The following is a 27,211-nucleotide window of genomic DNA, read 5'->3' on the forward strand; positions in this document are numbered from 1 at the left end:
GCTTAACCCGGAAGCCAGCTTGCAAGCGCCCGGCCCGCTACAAGGAGTCGCTTGAGCGAGAGGAGTCAAGTTAAGCCCACCTGCCCCCCCGGCCAAACTGTCCCCTAACCCGGATAATGCTTGGCCAATTGTGCGCCGCCCTACGGGACTCTCGGTCATGGCCGGTTGTGACACAGCCTGAGAACGAACCCCAGGCCTTATTGACGCCGCAACACTGCGATGCAGTGCCGAAGACCGCTGCGACACTTTAGAGGCTTGGCAATATTTTGTATTAATCAAACCTTGATTTAGATCATGGAAAAGCAGCACTTACTGCTGCATATCAGAGGGAAGCATTTGGGATTAGATGGATTACAGATTTGCAACTGAATGGGTGACTGAATGAATTTGCAGCAACCAGATACCTGACCCTGTCAAACCTGCCATTCTGTTTCAGACAAAAATCACACTGACATTCTTCAAAGAAAAAAAAATCAATGATGAGTGAACTCCTTAGTCGGGTGGCAATTACAGCTAGGTGATAGGTGAGCTAAATAAACTAGATTGATTTGTCACTGGCTTGGTCTCCTGAAAATCCTCCTGTATTTATATAACTTACTGAGTTGTCGACATGTTTATGCACACAAACTTGGCTACATGTCCTGTATTTTAAGAATCAGCATCAGAAATTTCATTGCGTGTTAAAGTACATTTAAGAGATGTTCAGACTTATTCAATGTTTACTGTATTTCAAGTGATTTAACAGTAAACGGCACATTCTTCAGCACAACAATAACTCTTCAAATGTTTGTCACAAGCTCTTAACCAACAATGCCGTTAAAAGAAATAGTTAAAATATTTACTAAATAAAAAAATCTAAAAGTAACACGAAAATTACATTAACAATAACGAGGCTATATACAGTATCTTGTACTCTATGTGTAGAGGGGTACAGGTTAGTCGAGGTAATTTGTACATGTAGATAGGGGTAAAGTGACTATGCATAGATAATAGGCAGGGAGTAGCAGCAGTGTAAAAACAAAGGGGGGTCAATGTAAATAGTCCGGGTGGCCATTTTGATTAGATGTTCAGGAGTCTTATGGCTTGGGGATAGAAGCTGTTAATGTGGGCCTGTTCGGCCCTCCTTTTCCTGTAGTCCATGATCAGCTCCTTCATCTTGCTAGACTTAGTGGCTAGACTTGGGAGCAGCATACACTTGGAGATCTGATATAGCTGATATTGGCTTGGAGGTCTATATCATCATTAGGCTATATCATTGTAACACACCATGTGAAATCACTGGCATGCAAACATGGATCTGTTTCTCCCTCCTGGTCATTTCACTTCAACATGATGACTTTCAGTGATCAGCCTGTGACTTCATTATGTTATCGCCCTCTTCCTGCAGCTGGCTGTCACCACCCTCCACTTTGCTTTGTACATCTGTACAGTGGTCAGAGGTCTATTCTCACTGGATGAGGTAGAACATTGATTTGTTCCAGTTTCTTTGAAAGATGCTGTGGTGATGTCAACAAGGGATTGTTGGGGCTTATATGGGGCCAAGAACAAGGTCGCTAGGCCATAAAACACTTTCACAGTCATGCATTTTAACCAATTGGTTTAGTGGCACAAGGTGCTTTGTCACAGTTATGCCTCAGTCACTAGTCACTACCTTGTAATTGTTCACTGCCTTGGTCCTCCTTTTGGCCCATTGGTCACAAAGTGATCACAGTAATCACATGATGCAAATTGTACATATTTGAAAAACGTTCTTCTCAAAAAGACTCAAATAAGGGCTCGTATTGAAACTCGAGTTCAGTTATTGCCAACTCTGTCATGACTGTTGCAATCCAGCTATACAGTTGGAGCCCTTTTTTAAAGCCCTGCATGTTCTGAGCCTCTTGGCCGGTTGCTACGTCAAAACGGTTTTGGAGTTTGCAGATGTTTTTCTTAGAGCAGGTAATATGCTAGCACGAGGCTACGCACTACAGCCAGCTGCTGGAGGCTGCCCACAACCCTCACTGCAACAGGGACCTGTAATTATGAGCAGGCAAGTGCAGACGTATGCGTCGGAACTGTGAGCCAACCAGGAATCACTAGGGCCTTTCATGTGGTCCAGATCCTTATTGAGATGGAATGTTTGATAGTCCCGTTTACACTGACAACCCCTTTCTGAAACAACCCATGATCCCACCATTAGCCCTAATTATTCCACTCTATGCAGGGAAGGTACTAGGCTTGGCTGGTTCCTTGCATATGATGATTGGTAGTTTGAATTGTAGCTAATTTAGTAGGCCTAATCTTTTTTTAGAAATCCCTGATTTTAGTTTCAATATGCCATGCTCAAATTAGATGTGCCTTGTGATAGGCCTAATTAAAGGGTTGTCTTAAAAAAGCCTCTTGTCGTTTAGTCATACTCTGCTTGATTTGTTGTGGTCCTTTTTCTGACGGATCCAAAATGCCTTATTTAGTCCATTCAAACCGCATTATGAATCATATGGGGCCTTGGGTAACAGTTTTATGAATTTTGAATGTTCTGTGTATGTTTTCAGTTTCAAGATGGACGCAAGAGTTATGTGAGTGGTGAAAATGTATGGAGGGACTGACTGCAGAGCAGGCCTGCTGTGTTCTCGCTGTCCTGTACATGAGTCTGTTATAGTCTGCTCTCCACAAGTAGAGGACCTCCACAAGTAGAGGACATTTGCTACCCACCAACAGTGATGTGTGGGGGAATATTCAGAGTATTATTTGAGTACTAAGCTTGTTTTCTTCCTAGAGGTTGCTAAATTAAGACAAATTTAAATATAGCAATGCCCCCCCCCCCCCCCCATCACCACCAGGGCTTGTCAACCCGCAGCACTCTCCCCCCTCTTATGTTCCAGTGCTATAATGGGCGCCCAGGCATGTCACGCCTGTCTTCCATGTCTGGGATGGTGGAGTTGGGTGGGTGGGTATGTGTGTGTGTGTGTCTGTACATGCGTGGTGTGTTCCCAGACAATCATCTCTTACCTTACCTACATTGCTACCTGCCCTGCACTCCACGATCAATGGGATGTGTCACAGGCACTGTCCTGGAACTGTCTTCACCTCAGCTGGCTGTCATGAAGCATTACCTACTGACCAACAGTCTCTGACAACCTTCGCTCTAGATATGCTATGTTGTTGAGCTGACTAGATTATAATTAGGTTTATTGTGTAATTTACTCAATCTGTCTTGGTCAAATAGAAGTCATATCTGCTGAATCCTTTCTCTTAATCAACTCTTATCTAAAATAATTTCTGACTTTTAGATTGTGATAGGCTCATTACTGATCAGAAATTCTTAAACATCAATAATAATGAATGTACAAACATTTTATCCCATACTAATGCTAAAAATATCGTAATGGGAGTCGACTCTTACCTGATATTGTTAGTGGTAGTAATTAGAGTAGTCCTATTATGGTTGGGGGGGTATATATAGAGGCAGGATATTATTGCAGAAAAGCAGTTATGTGAGTGCGCCCACTCAAAGTTTGGGGTCACTTAGATATGTCCTTTGTTTTCCATGAAAACATACATGAAATTAGTTGTAAAACGAATAGGAAATATTGTCAAGACGTTGACAAGGTTATAAATAATGATTACATTTTTTTGTTTTAAGTCTCCTTCAAACTTTGCTTTTGCCAAAGAATCCTCCAGTTGCAGCAATTGCAGCCTTGCAGACCTTTTGGCATTCTAGTTGTCAATTTGTTGAGGTAATCTGAAAAGACTTCACCCCATGCTTCTTGAAGCACCTCCCACAAGTCGGATTGGCTTGATAGGCACTTATGTACCATACGGTCAAGCTGCTCCCACAACAGCTCAATAGGGTTGAGATCCGGTGACTGTGCTGGCCACTCCATTATAGACCGAATAACAGCTGACTGCTTCTTCCCTAAATAGTTATTGCATAGTTTGGAGCTGTGCTTTGGGTCATTGTCCTGTCGTAGGAGGAAATTGGCTCCAATTAAGCGCCGTCCACAAGGTACAGCATGGCGTTGCAAAATGGAGTGATAGCCTTCGTCAAGATCCCTTTTACCCTGTACAAATCTCCCACTTTACTACCACTAAGTACTCCTCAGCATCTTTTCATTTTTTCTGCGTCTCACGGATATTCTTTGTGATCCGATTTGGTTCTTTTGCCCATCTTAATATTTTCATTGGCCAGTCTGTGATATGGCTTTTTCTTTGCAACTCTGCCTAGAAGGCCAGCATCCCAGTCTCGCCTCTTCGCTGTTGACGTTGAGACTGGTGTTTTGTGGGTACTATTTCATGAAGCTGCCAGTTGAGGACTTGTGAGGCGTCGGTTTGTCAAACTAGACACTAATGTACTTGTCCTCTTGCTCACTTGTGCACCGGGTTCTCCCGCTACTCTTTCTATTCTGGTTAGAGCCCGTTTGCTCTGTTCTGTGAAGGGAGTAGTACACAGCGTTGTACGAGATCTTCAGTTTCTTGGCAATTTCTCACATAGAATATCCTTCATTTCTCAGAACAATAATAGACTGACGAGTTTCAGAAGAAAGTTATTTCCATTTTGAGCCTGTAAATCGAACCCACAAATGATTTAATTTTTAATTGTACCTTTTTATTTAAACAGGTAGGCTAGTTGAGAACAAGTTCTCATTTACAACTGCGACCTGGCCAAGATAAAAGCAAAGCAGTTCGACACACAATAATACAGCTGCACATGGAATAAACAAAACATAGTCAATATTACAGTAGAAAGTCTATATACAGTGTGCAAATAAGGGAGTTAAGGCAATAAATAGGCCATAGTGGTGAAATAATTACAATATAGCAATTAAACACTGGAGTGATAGATGTGCAGAAGATGAATGTGCAAGTAGAGATACTGGGGTGCAAAGGAGCTAGATAAATACAGTATGGGGATGAGGTAGTTTGATGGGCTATTTACAGAAGGGCCATGTACAGGTGCAGTGATTTGTGAGCTGCTCTGATAGCTGGTCTTTAAAGTTAGTGAGGGAGATATGTCTCCAGCTTCAGTGATTATTATTATTAAAAAAATTGCCAGTTTGTCCCAGTCATTGGCAGAAGAGAACTGGAAGGAAAGGCAGCCAATGGAGGAATTGGCTTTGGGGGTGACCAGTGAAATATACCTGCTGGAGTGATACGTGCTACGGGTGGGTGCTGCTATGGTGACCAGTGAGTTGAGACAAGGCGGGGCTTTACCTAGCAAAGTCTTGTAGATGACCTGGAGCCAGTAGGTTTGGCGATGAATATGAAGCGAGGGCCAGCCAACAAGCGCATACAGGTCACAGTGGGGGGTAGTATATGGGGCTTTGACAAAACAAATGGCACTGTAATAGACTGCATCAAATTTGTTGAGTAGAGTGGCGTAGGCTATTTTGTAAATGACATTGCTGAAGTCGAGGATCGGTAGGATGGTCAGTTTTACGAGGTTATGTTTGGCAGCATGAGTGAAGGATGCTTTGTTGCGAAATAGGAAGCCAATTCTAGATTTAATTTTGGATGGGAGATGCTGAATGTGAGTCTGGAAGGAGAGTTTACAGTCTAACCAGACACCTACAATATGTGGACAGCTACAAATACCGTCCAGGTAAGTCAGAACAAATAAGTCCAGAATAGTGATGCTGGGTGGGCGGGCAGGTGCAGGTGCAGGCAGGGATCGGTTGAAGAGCATGCATTTTGTTTACTTGCATTTAAGAGCAGTTGGAGGCTGGTGGTTTGTTAAGTGTCCAAAGAAGGGCCAGAAGTACACAGAATGGTGTCGTCTGCGTAGAGGTTGATCAAAGAATCACCAGCAGCAAGAGCGGCGACAATGATGTATACAGAGAAGAGAGTCGGCCTGAGAATTGAACCCTGTGGCACCCCCATTCGAGACTGCCAGAGGTCCGGACAACAGGCTCTCCGATTTGACACACTGAACTCTGTCTGAGAAGTAGTTGGTGAACCAGGCGAGGTAGTCATTTGAGAAACCAAGGCTGTTGAGTCTGGCAATAATAATGTGGTGATTGACAGAGTCGAAAGCTTTGGCCAGGTCGATGAAGACGGCTGCACAGTAATGTCTCTTATCGATGGCGGTTATGATATCGTTTGGGACCTTGAGCGTGGCGGAGGACCTTATAACGGCAGGGTAGGATAGATATAGGTCTGTAGCAGTTTGGGTCTAGTGTCGCCCCCTTTGAAGAGGGGGATGAATGCGGCAGCTTTCCAATCTTTGGAGATTTCAGACGATACAAAAGAGTTTGAGGCCAATTGTGCGTCGCCCCACGGACCTCCCGGTCGCGGCCGGCTGCGATAGAGCCTGGGTGCGAACCCAGAGTCTCTGCTAGCGCTGTGATGCAGTGCCCTGGACCACTGCGCCACCCGGGAGGCCCCGAATGAACACTTATTTTAACTTAATATAATACATCAATAAAATCAATTTAGCCGCAAATAAATAATGAAACATGTTAAATTTGGTTTAAATAATGCAAAAACAAAGTGTTGGAGAAGAAAGTAAAAGTGCAATATGTGCCATGTAAGAAAGCTAACGTTTAAGTTCCTTGCTCAGAACATGAGAACATATGAAAGCTGGTGGTTTCTTTTAACATGAGTCTTCAATATTCCCAGGTAAGAAGTTTTAGGTTGTCGTTATTTTAGGACTATTTCTCGCTACCATTTGTATTTCATTAACCTTTGACTATTGGATGTTCTTATAGGCACTTTATTGCCAGTGTAACACTATAGCTTCCGTCCCTCTCCTTGCTCGAACCAGGAACACAACGACAACAGCCACCCTCGAAGCAGCGTTACCCATGCAGAGCAAGGGGAATAACTACTCCAAGTCTCAGAACGAGTGACGTCACCATTTGAAACGCTATTAGCGCGCACCCTGCTAACTAGCTAGCCATTTCACATCGATTACACCAGCCTAATCTTGGGAGTTGATAGGCTTGAAGTCATAAACAGCAGAGCTGCTGGCAAAACGCATGTAAGTGCTGTTTGAATGAATATGAGCCTGCTGCTGCCTACCACTGCTCAGTCAGACTACTCTATCAAATCATAGACTTAGTTATAACATAACACAGAAATACGAGCCTTAGATCATTAATATGCTCGAATCTGGAAACTATCATCTCGAAAACAAGACGTTTATTCTTTCAGTGAAATACGGAACCGTTACGTATTTTATCTAACGGGTGGCATGCATAAGTCTAATTATTCCTGTTACATTGCACAACCTTCAATGTTATGTCATAATTACGTAAAATTCTGGCAAATTAGGAGGCCCAAACTGTTGCATATACCCTGACTCTGCGAGCAATGAACGCAAGAGAAGTGACAATTTCACCTGGTTAATATTGCCTGCTAACCTGGATTTTTTTTAAAAAGCTAAATATGCAGGTTTAAAAAGATATACTTCTGTGTATTGATTTTAAGAAAGGCGTTGATGTTTATGGTTAGGTTTATAGCAACGATACGCACCGCATCGATTATATGCAATGCAGGACACGCTAGATAAACTAGTAATATCATCAACCACATTAACTAGTGATTGTGATTGATTTATTTTTTTTTTTACAATAAGTTTACATTTTGATTTATTTTATTTTACCACTTTTTCTCCCCAATTTCGTGGTATCCAATTGTTGTAGTAGCTACTATCTTGTCTCATTGCTACAACTCCCGTACGGGCTCGGGAGAGACAAAGGCTGAATGTCATGCGTCCTCCGATACACAACCCAACCAGCCGTACTGCTTCTTAACCCGACGCGCATCCAACCCGGAAGCCAGCCGCACCAATGTGTCAGAGGCTACACCGTGCACCTGGCAACCTTGGCTAGTGCGCACTGCGCCCGGCCCGCCACAGGAGTCGCTGGTGCGCGTTGAGACAAGGAGATCCCTACCGACCAATCCCTCCCTAACCCGGACGACGCTAGGCCAATTGTGCGTCGCCCCACGGACCTCCCGGTCGCGGCCGGTTACGACAGAGCCTGGGCGCGAACCCAGGGACTCTGATGGCACAGCTGGCGCTGCAGTACAGCGCCCTTAACCACTGCGCCACCCGGGAGGCCTACAAGAAGTTTAATGCTAGCTAGCAACTTACCTTGGCTTACTGCATTCGCGTAACAGGCAGGCTCCTCACAGAGTGCAATGTAAGGCAGGTGGTTAGAGCGTTGGACTAGTTAACTGTAAGGTTGCAAGATTGAATCCCTGAGCTGACAAGGTAAAAATCTGTCATTCTACCCCTGAACAAGGCAGTTAACCCACCGTTCCTAGGCCGTCATTGAAAATAAGAATGTGTTCTTAACTGACTTGACTAGTTAAATAAAGGTGAAAAGACCTGGATACAACTATTGATGCTCCCCTCCTAGCATTCAAAAGCCCTAGACAGGTCGGATACAAGTATGTGCAATTTTGCCCGACACACCCGGGACGGGGATGCAGGACTACCTCAATAGGAAGTGTCCCATTGGTGGCGTGGCGAGGTTGTGGGTGGGTGGCTGGTGCACTGATGCATTCATCCTGGCTGACACCAGAGACGCCCTGGCGGACCAGCTGTCCCCAGACTCTCGTTACCCACACAGAGTCCTCCGCTGCGGGCCAGGGAACTCCAGTTGGGACTCAATCTGCTCTCCAAATATTGATTCATGCGTTTGTGCTGAAACTGTCACTGAGCGGAGCTCCCTCTGGGAGGGACCAGGGTCCTCTCAGCGCTTTTTTGCCTCCTGCATGTGATCCCAAGGGCTGTCTTTTAATATCTGTTTTGAAGGGCAACTGTTATAAAATGTGTATCCAACAGAGAGAGAGAATGTTAGGGTGTGTTGATGTCTGCATGTGTTATTGTGGTGTTGGACAAATTTATCTTGGGCATCCGAGGTTAGTGGTTCGCAGCAATTGACTACATTACAAATCACTGTGGTGACAAACGCAAATGGATTGGCATTTATATGGGTACGTTCCATGGACACCCCAGATGCCAAGGAGGGCAAAATGCTTTGCTGTTGAATCCAGCAGGAGGTGGCACACACTTCAACCTCTCTTGGTTCTTGTCTCCAGTACACTGGTATCACGTGTTTCTGTGTGTGAACATGTAACTCGATCCTGCTGCAGACTCCACTGTTGTGGCTGAGAAGCAGCGAGGCCACAGGGGTTCTATTTTAGCTCCGAGAAAGTCAGACTTCATTAAAGGCTGGCGCTATTTATATCGCTGACAAATAAAGTTGTGTGAATCCTGAAGGGGTCCATGATCACTGCTTTTAGCCCAGGGGGATGGTACCCTCTTTTGGGCAGCTGAAGGACTTTCTCTGGACTAGGCCACAATACACACCCATTAATATCAAGAGGCCTTTACTGGCTATCTTGGCTATGCCCAAGATCATTTGTTTTTAAAGTTGCGGTCTATGATTTATGAATAGAATGTTTCTATACAAAGGTTTTCCTTGGAAGCTTCCAATGTTCCCTTAAGAGAGTGTGACACTATTTTTAAAGAAAAGGATGCGCTTCAAAACAAAAACTCACTTATGTTTCAGGGATTTTCTTTGTAAAATAAGCCACTGCCAATACGCAGCTGCAGCTTCTGAGGGATCATATTATTACAAAATAATTACGTGCGTCACTATAAAATGCTGGTCTGTTTTATTTTTTATTTGGGTATGAGGAGCTCTATTTCAACTGGGATATATTCAAACCGAGCCAAACCCTCCCCTACCGCTAAAAAGCGGTATGAAATGAATTCCGCACCACACATAGAAGTTTACCCAGAAAACAACATTCCTCTCATGCAAGCGTTTGACGTCAATGCCGGAACATTTATAGAACATGTAAACAGTGGCAGACTCTCAGGTCAGTGCTTAGCGATGACATTTCATCGTCTCAATGTTTATGCTTTCCATAATTCCCCCCCCTCTTTTCAAAAGGAAGGCTATCCCATGTGTCTAACAAATCAACCCTTCAGGGATTGTGTGCACCAGAGTGTGTTTGTGTAGGCTACTTCATTTGAATGGGACAGTGTTTGGAGTGTGCTGGAGTAGAGTGCCTTATGTTCAAGGCTCAACATTCTTTATGGTTCAGGTAAAACGGAGACGACAACAGGGAGCTGTTTGCTGTAGGAAAACTCAGAATGCTCCCAGAATTTTCCTTTAAAATTATTTAGTCTGGGTGAAGGCCTGAATTTCATCTAGCCATGTCCCCATCGCATGACTCTATCCGGGCAGCAGCAATCTGTAATCCGCTCCAGGCCCATTATGTTCTAACATCCATCCATGCATTGCTACATGGCGATCAACAGTTGCATATCAAAGGGAGAATCAAAGGAACAGGCAAGCTACTGGGTAAATGTTAGCTTACAAGCAAGCCATAGCAATAAGTGTCTTTTTTTGGGGCTTCCTCAGAAAAAAAAACGAATTTCTTGTTTTCCCAGAGCAAGGAGCTACCCCTGCAGAAGGCCTGCCAAGGCTTTGGGGGTTCCTGAGGCACATAAATCACACAGGCTATTTACAACCTCCTCTCCTATTAGCATCAGGATGAGGCTCTGACCGCTATAAGACTGTTCCAAAGGACGTAAATATAGGCTATCACCCTGCCTGTGCTCTCTCTCTCCCTCGTCTTTCCCACTTTTTAATCTGGGCACCATTTTTGTCAAAACTGAACAGATCAGGCCAGCTTCTGTTTCGAGCCTCCTTCTCTTTCTCCGCTCTTTCTCTTTGCTGTGTGTGGCTAACAAGGAGAGGATGCAGAGCAGATTTGACAGGGCAACCTACCTCATGTTGCTTTGTGCTATTTCTGGAAAGCAATATTCATGCTGTTTTTTTTCCCCCATGTCTTGCTTACTCTCTTGTCTTTCCAAAGTGTAGTTGGTGTAGCGTTGCTAAAGAAAATAACCATGACGTAAGCTGCACCCTCTGTTTTGCAGACCTAAAAAAAGAGACTGTAAAGAAAGCTTGTAACAATTTGAATAATATATGGCTGCACTTCAGACTACGTTCCTAGCTGAGTGGAATGATCGATCAGTCGTCACGAGGAGGTGGCACATGCTTGACTATTGAGACAGCCATGTGTTTGACTCATGGACAGAGAGGACGCAACAGTGATAAATATTGTGCTTAGCTATACTTATGCTAATTAAACTCTTAACAAGACCTGTACTTTTTGCAGAATTTTGGATTGTGCAGAGGTTGACCATTTTTGTCAAAAAAGCAGACTGTACTTCTATTCCAGCACACTGTGGGCCTAGCCATTGTCAACCCCGTTTTTATGGTGCGATAAGATTCACAAATGTTTCCGTGCTGTCTGAGAGCCTAATGAATGCACAGTCCGCAGGGTGAGCATGGTGTTTAAAATGTTTTACCTTCAGGTCCCTCCCAGGGTCTCCCACCTTGCTAGGGCCACTGCTGGCCACTGAGTCCTGTCTGATAGAATAAAAACCAGTGTACCGGCATGCACTGAGCTCTGGTTGGTGACTTTGGTGGCGATGGTTCTGCACCTCAGTTTCTGGATTAAAGAGTGAGTCTCTTGAGACAGCCACTGACTAGAATGAGGGCAGCCAAGGAGAGTTCCTCAGTCCTTTCCCCGACATGCTCTCCGTTCACCCATGATTCTCCCTCAATGTAGTGTACCATCTGGACCTCCTTTACTTTGGAAGCATGGGAAGATTAAGGGACGGGCTAATCATAGTTGAAGGGGTGATGTTTAATATCTTGGGCAGCTGGTCATTGCAGTACTAGCTTAATGAGTCCACAAAGGCAAGATCCCCCACAAGCTTATTACTCTGGTCCTGGCTGGCCTGTTAAATCCATTCTGTGATTAGACAGGGGACTAAGTTTCTGATGTTTATGTTTAGTCACCATATAATCCCCAGTCCACACACCTTGGAAACCAACAAACTGTTCTAATATCTGTTGGGATGTAACGATCGGTCCCAATTCAAATGTTTTAAGATACGACTGGATCGGTTTGCGGACCTGAAATCAAACCAAATGTAGCATGCATCGGTCAGAAAATGTCTTCCAACGTTACAAATAGCTGATTTAAATCTGCTTGACAATCTATGGCAAGACTTGAAATGGTTGTTTCGCATTGATCAACAACTAATTTGACAGCGCTTAAAGAATAGTAATGGACAGACTTACCCAGAAAGACTCACAGCTGTAATCGCTGCTAAAGGGGATTCTAACGTGAATTGACTCAGGGGTGTGAATAGTTATTTAAATTTGCAAACATTTCTAAAAACATGTTTTCCCTTTGTCATTATGGGGTATTGTGTGTAGATGGAATACTTTTTTCCTTACCCATTTTGAATTCAGGCTGTAACAATTTATTTTTGGGGAATATGTCGAGGGGTATGAATACTTTCTAAAACCACTATCCAGTATCTCTGGTTATACTCACGACCACCGGTCGTTGCACATCAACCTAGCGTTACTGGTGCAGACTTGGGGACTGAAGCACTCCACACACTAGCTAGGTCTATTCCACATACTAGCTAGGTTCCTTCGGCAGGGCATGCAAACCATAGATCTTTGGCTGTGGAGGCTTGATCTAGTCGTATAGGGCACGTGATCATTGGAACGTGTTTGGGGTGATGAAATATTGGAGCCACGTTCAATGAAGGGAAGAGGGCGGCGGGCGTTTTGCACGTGGAGCGTGGCAAAAGTGGGCATGATCTGTTGACAATTGTAATCCAAACGCAACCTTCATTTACTCGTTGTGACGCACTGAGGCTCCATACACCGTTTTAGATGACTGCCTTTTATGTCAAATTATCCTATTTACACTTTGTAGTCAATTTTCACACTATAATAAATGTTTCTGACTCTGTTTTCAAAGTGATTAGTTGATTTTTAGGGGCAGTTGCTCTTTGTGTTTTCCACATAAACAGATATAGCTAGATCAAAGCCTGTACTCTGCAAGGGAATGCCATATTCCCTTTTGTAGCTGCCTCTGCAGCATCCGCATCCAAGACGGAGATAGCAGGGATGAGCTGGAAGCTACTGAGCGAGCAGCAATACAAATTTTGGAAAAACCCAAAATAGAAGCGTGCGCTTTTAGAAGCGTGCGCTTTTAAAAGCGCAGTGTGCTACCCCCCCCCCGTGCATTATTAATCCAGGGTTATTTATAACAGACATTTTTCGCAGGCAGACTTTGTTCTGTCGCTGCTTGTGTCTAATCTCTGCTGGGAGCGAGAGAGAAAGGGAAGAGCGAGAGATGAGTGTCGGGGGCGCTCTGAAAATGGAGGAGCAGAAGGAAAGGATTGCAGGTGTAGGGAGAGTGCCTTTGGCTCCAGCTATAGATAGAAGCAGATCTAGGCTATACTATGGTGCAGCCATTTTGAGAGTAAACAAAGGGGTTCCTCGGAGAAGTAAATGTACAGTATCAATTGAAAACGTACATATTGCATGACAAGCCGCAACTTGAAACTAATTGAAGCCTTTTACAAGAAGACCAAAAGACACTTCTTACTTACTCACATGTTTATTGGGGCCCCCGAGGGGCACAGCGGTCTAAGGCACTGCTTCTCAGTGCTAGAAGCGTCACTACAGACCCTGGTTCGATTCCAGACTGTATCACAATCGGCCGTGATGGGTGGTGCACAATTGGCCCAGCGTTGTTAGGGTTTTGCCGGGGTAGGTCATTATTGTAAATAAGAATTTGGTCTTAACTGACTTGCCTAGTTAAATAAAAATAAAATTGCCAATGTCAAACACAGCAGGGGTTCCCACTAGATCCCCTGGAGTCTAAAATGCTTGTGCATCCAGTTAGCAGCAGCGTGCTCGTCTATTGGCTGAATTTAATGGCTTGCATAATTCATGGCGGCAACAAAATTGATCTCATTGATACTTTCATCTATCCAATCAACGACCAGTCCGACAATCAGAACAGGGGACGGGGGTACCCTGGATGTCAAACTTTTTTTGTACCCTTATTGTACTCCTGCTATGCTCACCTGGCTTGTAGCTCTCCTCTCCTCCGTCCTTGTCTGGCTAGGGCCTAATTAATGTGATAATTTGATTAGAAAGAATGATTTCCTCTGGCCCTCTCTCTAGAAGACTCACATCCTCCATGTTATTGGAGGAAGAAGGGGCAGAGGAGGCATAATCCATGCCTTTGTGTGACAGTGTCTCGTGTAACTAACGGCTTTGAGTGGAGGTTTAAAATGACGCCCAGCTCTGGAAGAGAGGGAGTGGTTGGCATAATTAGGTGACACAAAGCTGGCAGTGGAGTGTGTAAACCAGAATACTCCCTTGGGAGATGGATCTTTCTGTCTTAATTGGGGGAACTTTGGTTGTCGTACATAAAGGCTGTGGCAAACTAGCGGGTCTCCATCTACTGGTCTTCCTCTCCCCAATGATGGCACACAAAATAAAGCATTTAAATAGACCCTTTTATTCAGTCAATTGCACTGCACTGTAAGGCCTCTCATCAGTCATAAGAGTGTTGATCATAGTTTCAATATTAGGTCTACTCGTGTTGCCTGTTGGCAAAGGCAGGGGCACTGAGTGAATACAGTATGTTTTGATTTTATCACAGACTAGATACACGGCTTTAGCCAAGTTAACATTGAGCTAACCCTAAAATCCTGCATACACTCTCCATCTCCCTTTAACGTGTGTACTTACACACACACACACACACACACACCCTTTATGCAGACAGCCATCATCATGGGGAGAGGGGGAGTGCTATTTTTAGACTCATTTACAGGCGATTACAGTAATCCATGGAGTAAAATATAATCTGAGTAAATTTGAGTGCTCTGCTTCCTGGCCCTCCCCCAGGGTATCTACCCTTTCATTGATTAGGCCTAGTTGGCTTCCTTATCCAGAAATCTCCCTCCCACCTCTTCCTCTGTTTCTGCCTTGAAACACCACACAATGCAAAATCTTTGTTTATTTTTAACGAGGAGGTACCCCCTCACCCCTTGCCTCTATTTTCACCTTGTCAAGTTGCGAAGACACTGTAATGTTTTTTTTGTAAACTTTAAATTCTGAGGTAGCTGTTTCTTCAAGAGCATTCTCCTTGCTTTCTTTAATTATTGTATTAAGGACTCGCATGGTAAAGAATAGAGCTTAGTTACAGCAAACTTAGAAATTACAATACTTCTCTGGTTATATCATTAGAATTCTTAGAGGAAAATTGTGGTTTAAATTTTTTTTTTTAATAAGGTGAGCACAAGCATAACTTAAACAATTCCTGGTGGATACTGTTGCAGGATAGTTGGTAGCCTAGTGGTTAGAGCATCAGACTTGTAACCGAAAGGTTGCAAGTTCGAATCCCTAATCCGACAAGGTAAAGATCTGTTGTCCTGCCCCTGAACAAGGCAGTTTAACCCACTGTTCCTTGGCCGTCATTGAAAATAAGAATTTGTGTTTTTAACTAACCTAGTTAAATAAAGGCCAAGGATTTTACAAGCAACTTTTTGCCTCATTTAAAAAGAAAGATCCATATTACTTTTCTTTTTCTTGGCTGTGTTCAAACTGTGACTTTTAACATCCCATTTCTGACCAAAAATTGTCTGTTGGTTCCTCTTATCTTTTTCTTCCCTCCCTTTTTTTTGCTTTTTTGTTTCGTCTGGTTTGTTTCTTTTGAAGTAGACTTCTGAACCAAAGTTGAACCCAGAAGTTTAGCAACTGTCTGTCTAGGACAAGGTGGTGGAGTTCTTGGATGAAAAATTAACGCCTCAAGCATGTTATCGCCTCGATAATCAATTGGGCTAGGAAGAAATGTATTATTCATCTATAGTTTAACCATGCAGCACCTCATAGAAAGTGTTGCTGTATTTTTTTGCTGCAGAGTTAAAGCCACACCTGTTTGGCACAGCTGATTTGCTATATGGGACTGACGGTAGTTCCTTCCGCCTCAGATGCAACTCCCCTGTGAGTTCTCCTGGCGGCTGTTCCCTCGTTTGATAATTTGGGCCGATCATCAAAAAGTATCTTTCCTCAGACTCCCTCTGCTCACTGTCTCGAAACAGTGGAGCAGGCAACACCACATGATTCCTTTTGAATGCACAGTCAGACAGTGTCATTAAAGTATTTTGTGTGCCTACAAATTCATTGAGGATTTGAACACTGCAAAGGAGCCCAATACTTATTTGCACATTGCACCACTCTGACAACAACCAATCATGTCACACCAAAGTTGGTGTAATTGAGCACCATTGATGGCTTTTACAAGTCATTATTGATGTACAGATTTCAGATTTGTACATTTGTTTCTCGAATGGAAGGCCTCGACGATCATTTGGCATACCTGGTACATCGCAATAGGCACTCTCCCTTTGGCTCATTCATTCAATGCCTTCTCCCCTATTTTCTCTCTGACTGAGGTGTTTTGGGTGATCGATGTTAAGCTCATTTGGTTGGCTGGCACCCAACAACCAAAGTTTTCCTGGCGACTTAAGAAAGGGATGCAATGATGTCAAATGGCTGACACACACACACACACACACACACACACACAATTGTCTGGAAGGTTAAATATAGAAGCCGACTGATAAAGGATAGTAATCTTATTTTGAATAAGCCGAAAGCTTCCGCCAGACCACCAACAGAGCTATTGGATCATTACCCTGTTGGTTAACTCTGCATGCTCCAATCAGCAATCTCTAAGGTGAAAATCCTTCTTAATGCTGTGACATACAATGTGAATGTACACCGAGTATACAAAACATTAGGAACACCTTCCAAATATTAAATTGTAAGTATGCTATTCTCTGGTCTACCTCAGAGGCCTAATCCCAAAGTCATCCAAACCCTAAGTCTCTGGCCTAAAGTACTTGAGGCAAGCTGCTATTGTGGTTAAATGTTATTCCACTTTACTGTCGTCGATATCCATTTTATTTTCCCTGTATTAGCATTTTTGCAATCTTAATGGGTAGTTGCTGACTTTGGACTCTTAATAACTTGCAGGACAAAAACACTGATTTAAGTAATTGTTTCACACCCGAAATCATTCGTTTTTGCATTTTGATAAAGGGCTACCTCTGAAGCACAGTTGTACCTACTCATTTATCATCCAGTCTGGCATAGTTACCCTACTCAGCATTCACCTGGGAGGGAGAGCAAGAGGAAAGTGGGGGGGGGAGAAAGAGTGTTAGTTACATATTGCAAAATTATTTTTGGACAATATATCGATATTTGTACCTGCGCCAAAACTCAGGTATTTTTCATCCTATAGCTTGTTTTCCACCTTTTTAAAAATATTGATCTAACATGTTTTCAGCACTGCCTGATCAATATGATATTTTTTTTGTGCTCTCTTCTATCTGCAGCCGACATATAGGGTGGGCTGCACCAACATGGATTAACTCTTATCTTGTTGCACCAAGTTTTTCAACCTAGTTTTAAACTAATCATAGTTACATTTAACCCTTCTAAACTAAGTTTAATTTGGACTTTAAAATGAGATCTAATATAATATTGTTGTGCCATTGTTTTAAAATAACTGTTAAACTTAGTTTAGGGATTAAATCATAACTACCAAAGGAGGAGGTTTTAAGTTAATCAAATGTCATTGTATGATCTTTATTTTCAGTTGATAAACAACTCAACTAGCAGGCTCACTCTTTGACTGTGGCAGGTAGCCTAGCGGTTATGAACATTGGGCCAGTAACCCGAGTCGACTAGATTAAAAATCTGTCTGCACCCTTGAGCAAGGACCTTAACACACATTGCTTCTAAGTCGCTCTGGATAAGAACGTCAGCTAAATGACTGAAGTGTCAAATGTAAATGTAAAAAATGTATTTAATCACTAGCCCGAAGTGAAAACTCACTTTGCTTGCTAGCTAACAAACTAACAATGACCCGTGCTGGTTTGTTTCTGTAGAAATATGTTCTATTTCTATGGTAAATCCATTATGACATGTTTCACTAGTCATAGGGTACATTTGTAAATTCAATCTGGCTATCTGGTATTTTATTAGGATCCCCATTATCTGTTGCAAAAGCAGCAGCTACTCTTCCTGGGGTCCACACAAAACATGAAACATAATACAGAATGACATCATTAGACAAGGACAGAACTACATACATTTTTAAAAAGGCACACGTAGCCTACATATCAATGCATACACGCACTATCTAGGCCAAATAGGGGAGAGGCATTGCTTTATCAGTTAAAAAAAAACAATTGTTTGTTTATTTTAGCAATATGAGATGGAAGTTCCATGCAATAAGGGCTCTATATAATTGTTCTGGATTTGGGGACTATGAAAAGACCCCTAGTGGCATGTCTGGTGGGATAAGTGTGTGTGTGTCAGAGCTGTGTGTAAAATTGATTATGCAAACAATTTGGGATTTTAAACACATTGTTTGTTATGAAAAGAAATGATGCAGTCAGTCTCTCTTCAACTCTTAGCCAAGAGAGACTGGCATGCATAGTATTTATATCAGACCTCTGATTACAATTAGGAGCAAAACGTGCCACTCTGTTCTGGGCCAGCTGCAGCTTAACTAGATCTTTCCTTGCAGCACTGGACCACACGACTGGACAATAATCAAGATTAGACTAAACTAGAGCTTGCAGGACTTTCTTTTTGGAGTGTGGTGTCAAAGCAGACCATCTCTTTATTACAGCAAGATCTCTCCCCATCTTTACAACCATTAAATCTATATATTTTGACTATGACAGTTTACAATCTAAGGTAACGCCAAGTAATTTAGTATTCTCAACTTGTTCAACAGCCACACCATTCATTACCAGATTTAGCTGAGGTCTAGCACATAAGGAATTATTTGTACCAAATACAATGCTCTTAGGTTTAGAGATGTTCAGGACCAGTTTATTACTGGCTACCCATTCCAAAACAGACTGCAACTCTTTGTTAAGGGTTTCAGTGACTTCATTAGCTGTGGTTGCGTATATGGTTGAATCATAATCAGTATACATGGACACACATGTTTTGTTTAATGCCAGTGGCAGGTCATTGATAAAAATATCAAAGAGTAGAGGGCCTAGAGAGCTGCCCTGCAGTAGCAGAGCACTCTCGTCTGAGTGTGCCAGAGCGCAGAATAACTGATGAATTGACAGACTCAACACTCGTTGAATATAGCCGGTGTCAGTAAACATGGGCAAAAAGCATAATTAAATTGTTGCCAGCAGCACAGTCACCAACGCGCTCTGGATAACATGAAAACAGCCTAACCAGCTCTGCTAGGGTGAGTAAAATGGTCAGTGAGGTGTTCTCTCATTTGTGTCTGGAAGTAGCTAGCAAGCTAGCCAACATTAGCCAGTTGGCTTGGGTGCTTGAGTGCCAGAACGCTCGGATCAACCCTACTCCTCAGCCAGAGCGAAACACTCTGAATTTACAATTGCCCAGAGCACACTCTGGCACTCCAGATTGAATTTATAAATACACCTGTAGTTTAGTGTTTTACTAATCTAGTCTTTAAAAAGTAAATGGTGCAAAACATCTGCTTAATTATATAAACCTAGTTACAAACTCTAGATTAGGTCTAATCTAATATTAATTTAAACCATGAGTGAGCAATATGTTTGGAACTTCAAATCACAATAAAATCACAGAATCAAATTGCTGTGTGTGTGTGAATCACAATACATATCGGCACCGAAGTGTCGTGATATCGTAAGGTCCCTGGCAATTCCCAGCCTTATCTGACCCTAGATTTACTTTTTATTTTATTTATAATTGTCTTTAACTGCATGCAACTTCGATGAAAAATAACTGGTTTAGTTCTCCAGGCTTGGAGGTCCACTCATAGATGCCGTTGCGTTCAGAATCAAACTCACAAAGCAGTGCTTTTCAGCTAGTGCTAGCTGCTCCCTCAGTCTCCCATGTATTTTTTCCACAGGAGTTAGCCTATCTCTTCTCTCTCATTATCTGGTCACTGAGTGACTTAACCATCTGTGACACAGAATCGGTGCCTTCTCATTAGGTCCTAGCCTACAGCTGGGATCCAATACTCTACATCCACCAATGCACGGGCGGCAGTCAACCTCTTTACCCTTGACCATTGTTGCAGACTGAGTGCTTCTCTGCCTGCCCACTAATCACTTCCATTGTTTTTTTCTGCATTTGTTTGAGATGTTAAACCTTAGTGTCTTGTCCTACTCAGTTCTGACCCTGCACCAATGTCAAGCCTTGTGGCCATTGAGGGTTAATGAAAGGTGAAACAAATGGATAATGGAAACGGTTGGGTGCATTGGAAGCCACCTTGGGGCACACAATAGCCCAATAGCCCAATCCCTGATTTCTCTGTCGACTTAAGGAAAGGTCTAAAACAGTAGCATTGCCCTTGCCAGGTGGCTGTGCTTGCTTGTCTGTTTGGCAGCAGCACTTGCCAGTGGCTTTGCGGCTTTGGGATGCTGTGCGTTGCTGCCAACTCTGTGCTTAATGTATCAGAGACAAAGCTCCTGGAGTGTCGTAGAGTGCCCTGGCTCTGCCCTCGTCCTGGTCTTGGCTCTGCCCTCGTCCCGGTCTTGGCTCTGCCCTCGTCCCGGTCTTGGCTCTGCCCTCGTCCCGGTCTTGGCTCTGCCCTCGTCCCGGTCTTGGCTCTGCCCTCGTCCCGGTCTTGGCTCTGCCCTCGTCCCGGTCTTGGCTCTGCCCTCGTCCCGGTCTTGGCTCTGCCCTCGTCCCGGTCTTGGCTCTGCCCTCGATCCGGTCTTGGCTCTGCCCTCGCCCCGGTCTTGGCTCTGCCCTCGCCCCGGTCTTGGCTCTGCCCTCGCCCCGGCCCTGCCTACTGTGGTCCTCCCAGGTTATGTAATGATGTGCCCTCTATGTATCGATAGTCGCCCTGGCTATTTTTAGCAAGGTCCGCTCCCATCCCTACTGTTCAATACTGTCTCCTATTGAGCAAAATGCATACATCGACACACTAGTATAGAGTTACCTAGCGTGATACGGATGGATTCCTTGTAATTCATGGCGATAACATGCGCCATACAAAATGAATAACTAGTAAACCATGAATGGTGTTACTCTTCATCAGCTGTTGAAGTGATGACTCTTTGCGTAACACTAACAGTCGCACGGAAACACTCCAAGAACGCTCCTTCAGTCATTGAAGTATGTACTGTATAAATGTACATACTGTGATTTAATTATTCAGGAACCACATAAGCACTCGCACACTTCTGTGGAATCATACTTTTAAAGTAGTACACTTAAACACTCTCCTAAGTGTTCTAAATACAACTTGCACCCTTCATACTTTTGCCAGCAGAGAGAACAGGCCCCAAACTTTATTCCTCCTGATGTGTGTACTGTACGACAGTAGTGTGTCCAACTCTACTGAACGCTGTCATCATGGTGGAGTTATGCAACGCCTCCAGAGAGAGCTAGCATGCCAAACATTATTGAACTCCTGGTCTGATTTCTGAAAGCAGTAATACACTGAAAGATGGACCCGGTCGGTTTCCAGGGTCACTCTATTAGATAGGACATGTTTGTCCTTATAGAAACTGGTTGTCACTGCAATGAATGTCTCTACAACCTACTCGGTGTGCCCTTGTTGACTTCACTCAGTGAGATACAGTAGATCTGTGCCAAGCCTCATGGCTAAAAGACATATATGTATTATGGTAGTCAAACTAAGTTAAATGTAATTTCTATCAAAGGGAATTACTTCAGTCCTTGAACTTTAACCTCAACATTTCCGCAGTATCAGAAGATTTTGTTTTGTTTCTGATTGGGGGAAAAAAACTATTTTGAACTGCTGTACTTCATGTTTATTTGATCACCATTTAACAAACTATTTTTTTGTTCTTTGTCTGCTCCCCTCCTTTACCTTGCGTCTCCCTCTGTTCTTTCCCTCCTTTACTCTCATTTCCTTCTGTCTCCTTCCCACTCTCTCCGCTCTCCACCCCTTCCTCCATCTAGCTGTGGAGGTGAAGACAACTCTCCCCTCGGGGATGCAGAGCCCTGTGGGCGGCAGTGAGCAGGGTGTTGGCGGTGGCGGCGGTCCCGTGGACCTGAGGACAGATCCCAGGCTGGGACCCCTGGGCGGAGGAGGTGGAGGGGTGGACCCAGCCATGAGGGAGCAGCAACTGCAGCATGAACTGCTCCTCCTCAAGCAGCAACAGGAGCTTCAGAAACAGCTCCTCTTTGCTGAGTTCCAGAAGCAGCATGAGGTTCTGACACGCCAGCATGAGGTTCAGCTGCAGGAGCACCTGAAGGTAATGGGGATACGCTTTAGGAAGGCTGGTGGGTGGGTGGGGCAAGGGGTGGGGTGAGAAACGTCTTTAGCCACACGCCACTGGACCGATCAGTTAGTTTCTGGCAGTCAGTTTGAGCTTCATTTGACATCCCCTCTCTCTGGCTTTCCTTCCCCCTGGCGTCCCTGCAGCAGCAGCAGGAGATCTTGGCGGCCAAGCGGCAGCAGGAGCTGGAGCAGAAGAGGAAGCTGGAGCAGCAGAGGCATGAAGAGCTGGAGAAACAGAGGCTGGAGCAGCAGCTCCTCATGCTACGCAACAAGGAGAAGGGCAAAGAGAGTGAGTAGTACACATAGAGGACACACACTCACACACTGAGCAGTAGATATCTGGTGTATGTATGAAGAGAAGCTTTCAGAAAGTAAACACTGAAATATACGGTAGCTATGTCTTATCAGACACTTTTACTTGATAGAGTTATACAGTGCTACTGTTATTGCTCTAGTTTAGATCCTCATACTCCATAGCTGTTGGTCTTTGTTAGAGTTATAATAGCTTTGTGTTGATGGTTTGTTCCGGAAGGTGCCATTGCCAGTACGGAGGTGAAGCTGAAGCTCCAGGAGTTCCTCCTGAGCAAAAAAGAGCCTGGTACACCTGGCGGACTAAACCATTCCTTCCCCCAGAAATGCTGGTGAGCCTAACCATCGACATCTAATTTGAGTTCTGAGGCTGGCTAACGTTAGCGGGCAGACTGGCCAAGAGCCATGGACTTTAAAGGTTAATGAATATGGAGGAAGGGCTACACCTTAGCTAGGACTCTTAGAGCTCCTACATATGCATTGACCCGGAGTGAACTGTTAAAAAATACTTAACTCCAGATGGTGGTATGTCTTGTTTACCTTCCTCCGCGGGTGTCATGCCAAATAGATAGAGGTTTTAATCTAGTCAGAAAATGTCTTGTCTACATCACAAGTAGTATCAACTGATTCTGCTATCTTACCTGTTATGGCTTCATCAGGGGGGCCCACCACACCTCTCTGGACCCCAACTCCCCCCCTCAGAGTAACACTCCGGGAACGCCGCCCTCCTACAAATTGCCCCCGCTACTGGGGTCCTACGAGGTCAGGGATGATTTCCCTCTCCGGAAGACTGGTGAGTGTGTGTGTGGTTGCAGGTCTGCATTACTTTGAGGCACCTACCCATGTCTGACAGTAGGTATGTGTGTACATTTTAGTGTTTCTCCTTTGCTGGTATGAGTCAGAATGAGTCATCGCAGCAGTGTTGGTGAAGACTGGTGGGCAATAGCTACACACTCACGTAAATAATTAAGCCCACCCACAGACAAGCCAATGGAGCGGGGTGGTTCACTAAATGGAGGTTGGAGACTTTCCAATGAACGTGTTTTAGTCCAGCAGTAAGCTTAATCTGGGTCTGAGAAGCTGACCCATGACACATGCTTAAATATATGCTTGCTGTGGATCTAGATGTAATTGTATTGCGTGTTGTTGTTTGGTATTGTTTCCATAGACTTGTTAGCTTGTGCTTACTGGGACTTGTGACTGAAAGGTATAGCTCTGAGTGTGTGTGTGTGCATTCTCCTTACTTCAGTCTCTCTGATCGTCCTCACCCCAAACATTTTGATTTCTAATAAAATGAAAGCCATACTAAAGCCCATGATGTTATCAGGGCTAAAGGTCTTGGCTGGTCTACATAGGTGGGTGGAGTGTGTGACGTCCAGTGGAAAGCACCGCTATTGGAGGCTAATTAAATTAAACCCGGGGCTTTTGCTTAATTGCCCCAATTCCTATTTTTTCCCATCCCTCCTTATTGGTTTATTTGGATCCCCATTAGCTTTTGCCAAAGCAGCAGGTATTCTTCCTGGGGTCCAATCTCTGTTTTACTTCCATTAGTCTAATTTGGTCTGTCGTTCATTGCATCAACAATGGGCTGAAAAAGCAGTTGTGTGAAGGAGGGGTTAGTTGGAAATGGACGTTTATTTCAGTCTTAGTGTCCCCAGTCAATAAGCTGTATAAATAGCCCCATTTGTAGCCGTCCATAGTAGTTTTGAATAGACTCTGTATGAGCTGTTGCTCATTTATGGTTTCTGTTGTATATATTTGTCTTTTAAACTCACCTCTCTTTCTCTCGCTGCCCTCTCTCTCCGACAGCCTCAGAGCCCAATCTGAAGGTGCGTTCGCGGTTAAAACAGAAGGTAGCTGAGAGGAGGAGCAGTCCTCTGCTGAGAAGGAAGGACGGGACAGTGATAAGCACCTTCAAAAAGAGAGCCATCGAGATCTCTGGTGAGAACGTACACACACACACCATGCATTTACACTCTCATCCATCATGCATTTACATACTCGCATACATTGTACACTCTTTAACTGGAATTCCACACCCTGTGCCATTTCATAGTTGTAAACCAACCCCAGTGAGAAGCATCCGGTTGGGTGAACCATAAACCATCTAAAATACCACCCTACTTAACATAAAACGGTCATTTCAACTCTGGCCTGATGGTAAAAGTAGACATCCGGCGGGGCCGCGGCACTCTACACCTCAAGCTCATTTCCCAGAAGGACCTAGTTACATAACCCACTTAGCCAGGTTGGCTATATACACATGCCACACAGTGCCTTTCCAGACCAAGTACTGGAGCTAGCTACCATATGCTAGGTTTAAGGGTTTGCCCTATTAGCCAGTTTCCATGTCATGGGCAACTAGTATGTAAACATAGGAGATCGTATAAATGCTGGTTGTTCTCGAGACCACAACAGAAGCTATGCTTATAGAGGCTTTTGATTTAACTCGCCCGTTTCATCTGCTAATGAAAGCAGAAGCTTTTCTGGGACTAAATATAGGGACTTATTGGAGGCAAACAAAAATAGGGTAGGATGTAGATTAATACATAAGGCTTGAATAGGACAAAAGGGGATGGGTTTGGGGGGGCGGGGGTTAGCTGGCAGTGGAGCAGGGAAAAGGGGAACAGGGTTTTTGGGAAAGTTCGGATTAGGACTTAGAATGTTGGCCTCTTGAAACAGTCAAAGAAATGTTGGGAAGTCCTTTTTCCTAGTTCTCTGATTCCATGTATATGTCACCAATGATGGTCTATTCTGTTTTTACCTTTCTGTATACTCATAGAAAACAGCCTGATAAAACCTAGACATTAATCTTCACATTTGTACATTTTGATGCAAGATTGGAGAAAGGCCGTACCACACAAGGGTTTTGGCGGTGGTGTCTGTCTGCCTGGGATGCTGGGTTGGTTCTGTCTCTGAGTGGCCTGTTCCATTGTCATTGCAGTGTCCTCCATGTGCAGCAGTGCCCCTGGCTCCGGGCCCAGCTCGCCCAACAGCTCCAACAGCGCCATCGCAGAGAACGGCTCCAGCGGCTCTGTCCCCAACATTCACGCAGAGGTAAGAGAGGGGAGGGCTGTGGGAGGATGCTAGGGGGGCCTCGCCTCTGCAAAATATAATTCTACAGTGGTTAAGGGCGCTGTACTGCAGCGCCAGCTGTGCCACCAGAGACTCTGGGTTCGCGCCCAGGCTCTGTCGTAACCGGCCGCGACCGGGAGGTCCGTGGGGCGACGCACAATTGGCCTAGCGTCGTCCGGGTTAGGGAGGGTTTGGCCGGTAGGGATATCCTTGTCTCATCGCGCACCAGCTACTCCTGTGGCGGGCCGGGCGCAGTGTGCGCTAACCAAGGCTGCCAGGTGCACGGTGTTTCCTCTGACACATTAGTGCGGCTGGCTTCCGGGTTGGATGCGCGCTGTGTTAAGTAGTGCGGCTTGGTTGGGTTGTGTATCCGAGGACGCATGACTTTCAACCTTCGTCTCTCCCGAGCCCGTACGGGAGTTGTAGCAATGAGACGAGATAGTAGCTACTAAAACAATTGGATACCACGAAATTGGGGAGAAAAAAAGGGTCAAATTCAACAAACAAAAAAAAATATATATAATTCTACCTTCTATGGAATTTTATAGCCCCTGAAATGTGTAATGCAAAATCCATGACCTACTGCTGTGGTACCAGGGACCAACAGAGTGCATGCTTTATAAAATGTCTCATCACATTAGAAGCATTAGTATAAAAAGTGTTGAAAGACCGATGCAAATGGAACCCATTCTGATTGGGAAAGGGGGATACCTAGTCAGTTGTACAACTGAATGCCTTCAACTGAAATGTGACTCCCGCATTTAATCCAACCTCTCTGAATCAGAGAGGTGCGGGGGGCTGCCATAATTGACATCCACGTCGTCAGTGCCCGGGGAACAGTGGGTTAACTGCCTTGCTCGTGCACAGAACGACAGATTAAAACCTTGTCAGCTTGGGGATTCAATAGGCTACCTGGTGACTTGGTTTAGTTTTTATCAAACCTGCTGTTAGTTATAGATCAAATGCAATGGGGACTTATGAGGAGTGTTACATGACTAGGTAGACTGTTCTTTAGGGCTAATAGTAGCTTATTCTTTACGCTTGTATGGTCATTGTGCTTGGCTGAATTGTAAACTAGGGCGAGAGGATAGCAGCTGAGTGCAGTGAATAAGGCCTGAAAATAAGCTTTGGTAGACTAGGGGGGGGCGGAAGGTTGGTCTGATGCTCAGTGTGCATCAGTGTGCATCAAGTGGCCCCAGGAACATCTTAACCTTGGGAGCGAGAGAGATGACGAGGGGATGTAGGCGGGAGAGAGAGCTAGCCATAGCGTTCTGAATGACTGCTATCCTCCATTTTGATAATAAAACCTGATCCATTGTTCATTTTGTAAGACAAGATAAATATAGGCCTAGCTGCCTTAGCTATTTCATTGCAGAACTACCAGTTCTTGTCCCTGGGACTTGAGTTTTTCCTGGTAGTCAGGCTATTTACAGAATAGCTGTAGCTGGAACACTATAGCTCTCAGGTACTCTGTCTTACTCTCCATATCTACCTCTTCAAATATCTGTTTTAGAAGACCTGTGTTTTAATGGATAAATGTGTTTTCTATTTGGTAGAACAGGATTGATGATTTGAATTCAAATGAGCATTTGTCCTCTCATTCAGACAGCTCTCTCAACACTCAATTTACAACCATCTTCCCCCTGCCATTTTATAACACCCAAAAATACTTCCTCTCTCTTCTCTCCAAAAGTAGGGCAAC

The 27,211-nt window shown here is 44.2% G+C and overlaps 1 protein-coding gene across 7 annotated transcripts in view; it reads left to right on the forward strand.

Annotated features, from left to right (window-relative positions):
- The window catches only part of LOC139364780 (histone deacetylase 5), an 87,545-nt gene that overhangs the window by 35,859 nt on the left and 24,475 nt on the right, over positions 1-27,211 (forward strand). For all 7 annotated transcript variants that reach the window (XM_071101845.1, XM_071101844.1, XM_071101843.1 and 4 more), the window contains 6 exons: positions 21,804-22,099; positions 22,270-22,414; positions 22,658-22,766; positions 23,094-23,227; positions 24,244-24,375; positions 25,379-25,491. In XM_071101845.1, coding sequence (XP_070957946.1) covers positions 21,836-22,099; positions 22,270-22,414; positions 22,658-22,766; positions 23,094-23,227; positions 24,244-24,375; positions 25,379-25,491 — 897 coding nt within the window. In that variant the 5' untranslated portion in view covers positions 21,804-21,835. The remainder of the gene's footprint in view (positions 1-21,803; positions 22,100-22,269; positions 22,415-22,657; positions 22,767-23,093; positions 23,228-24,243; positions 24,376-25,378; positions 25,492-27,211) is intronic.

Source organism: Oncorhynchus clarkii, chromosome 13 (assembly GCF_045791955.1).
Source record: "Oncorhynchus clarkii lewisi isolate Uvic-CL-2024 chromosome 13, UVic_Ocla_1.0, whole genome shotgun sequence".
NCBI classification, from domain to species: Eukaryota; Metazoa; Chordata; class Actinopteri; order Salmoniformes; family Salmonidae; genus Oncorhynchus; species Oncorhynchus clarkii.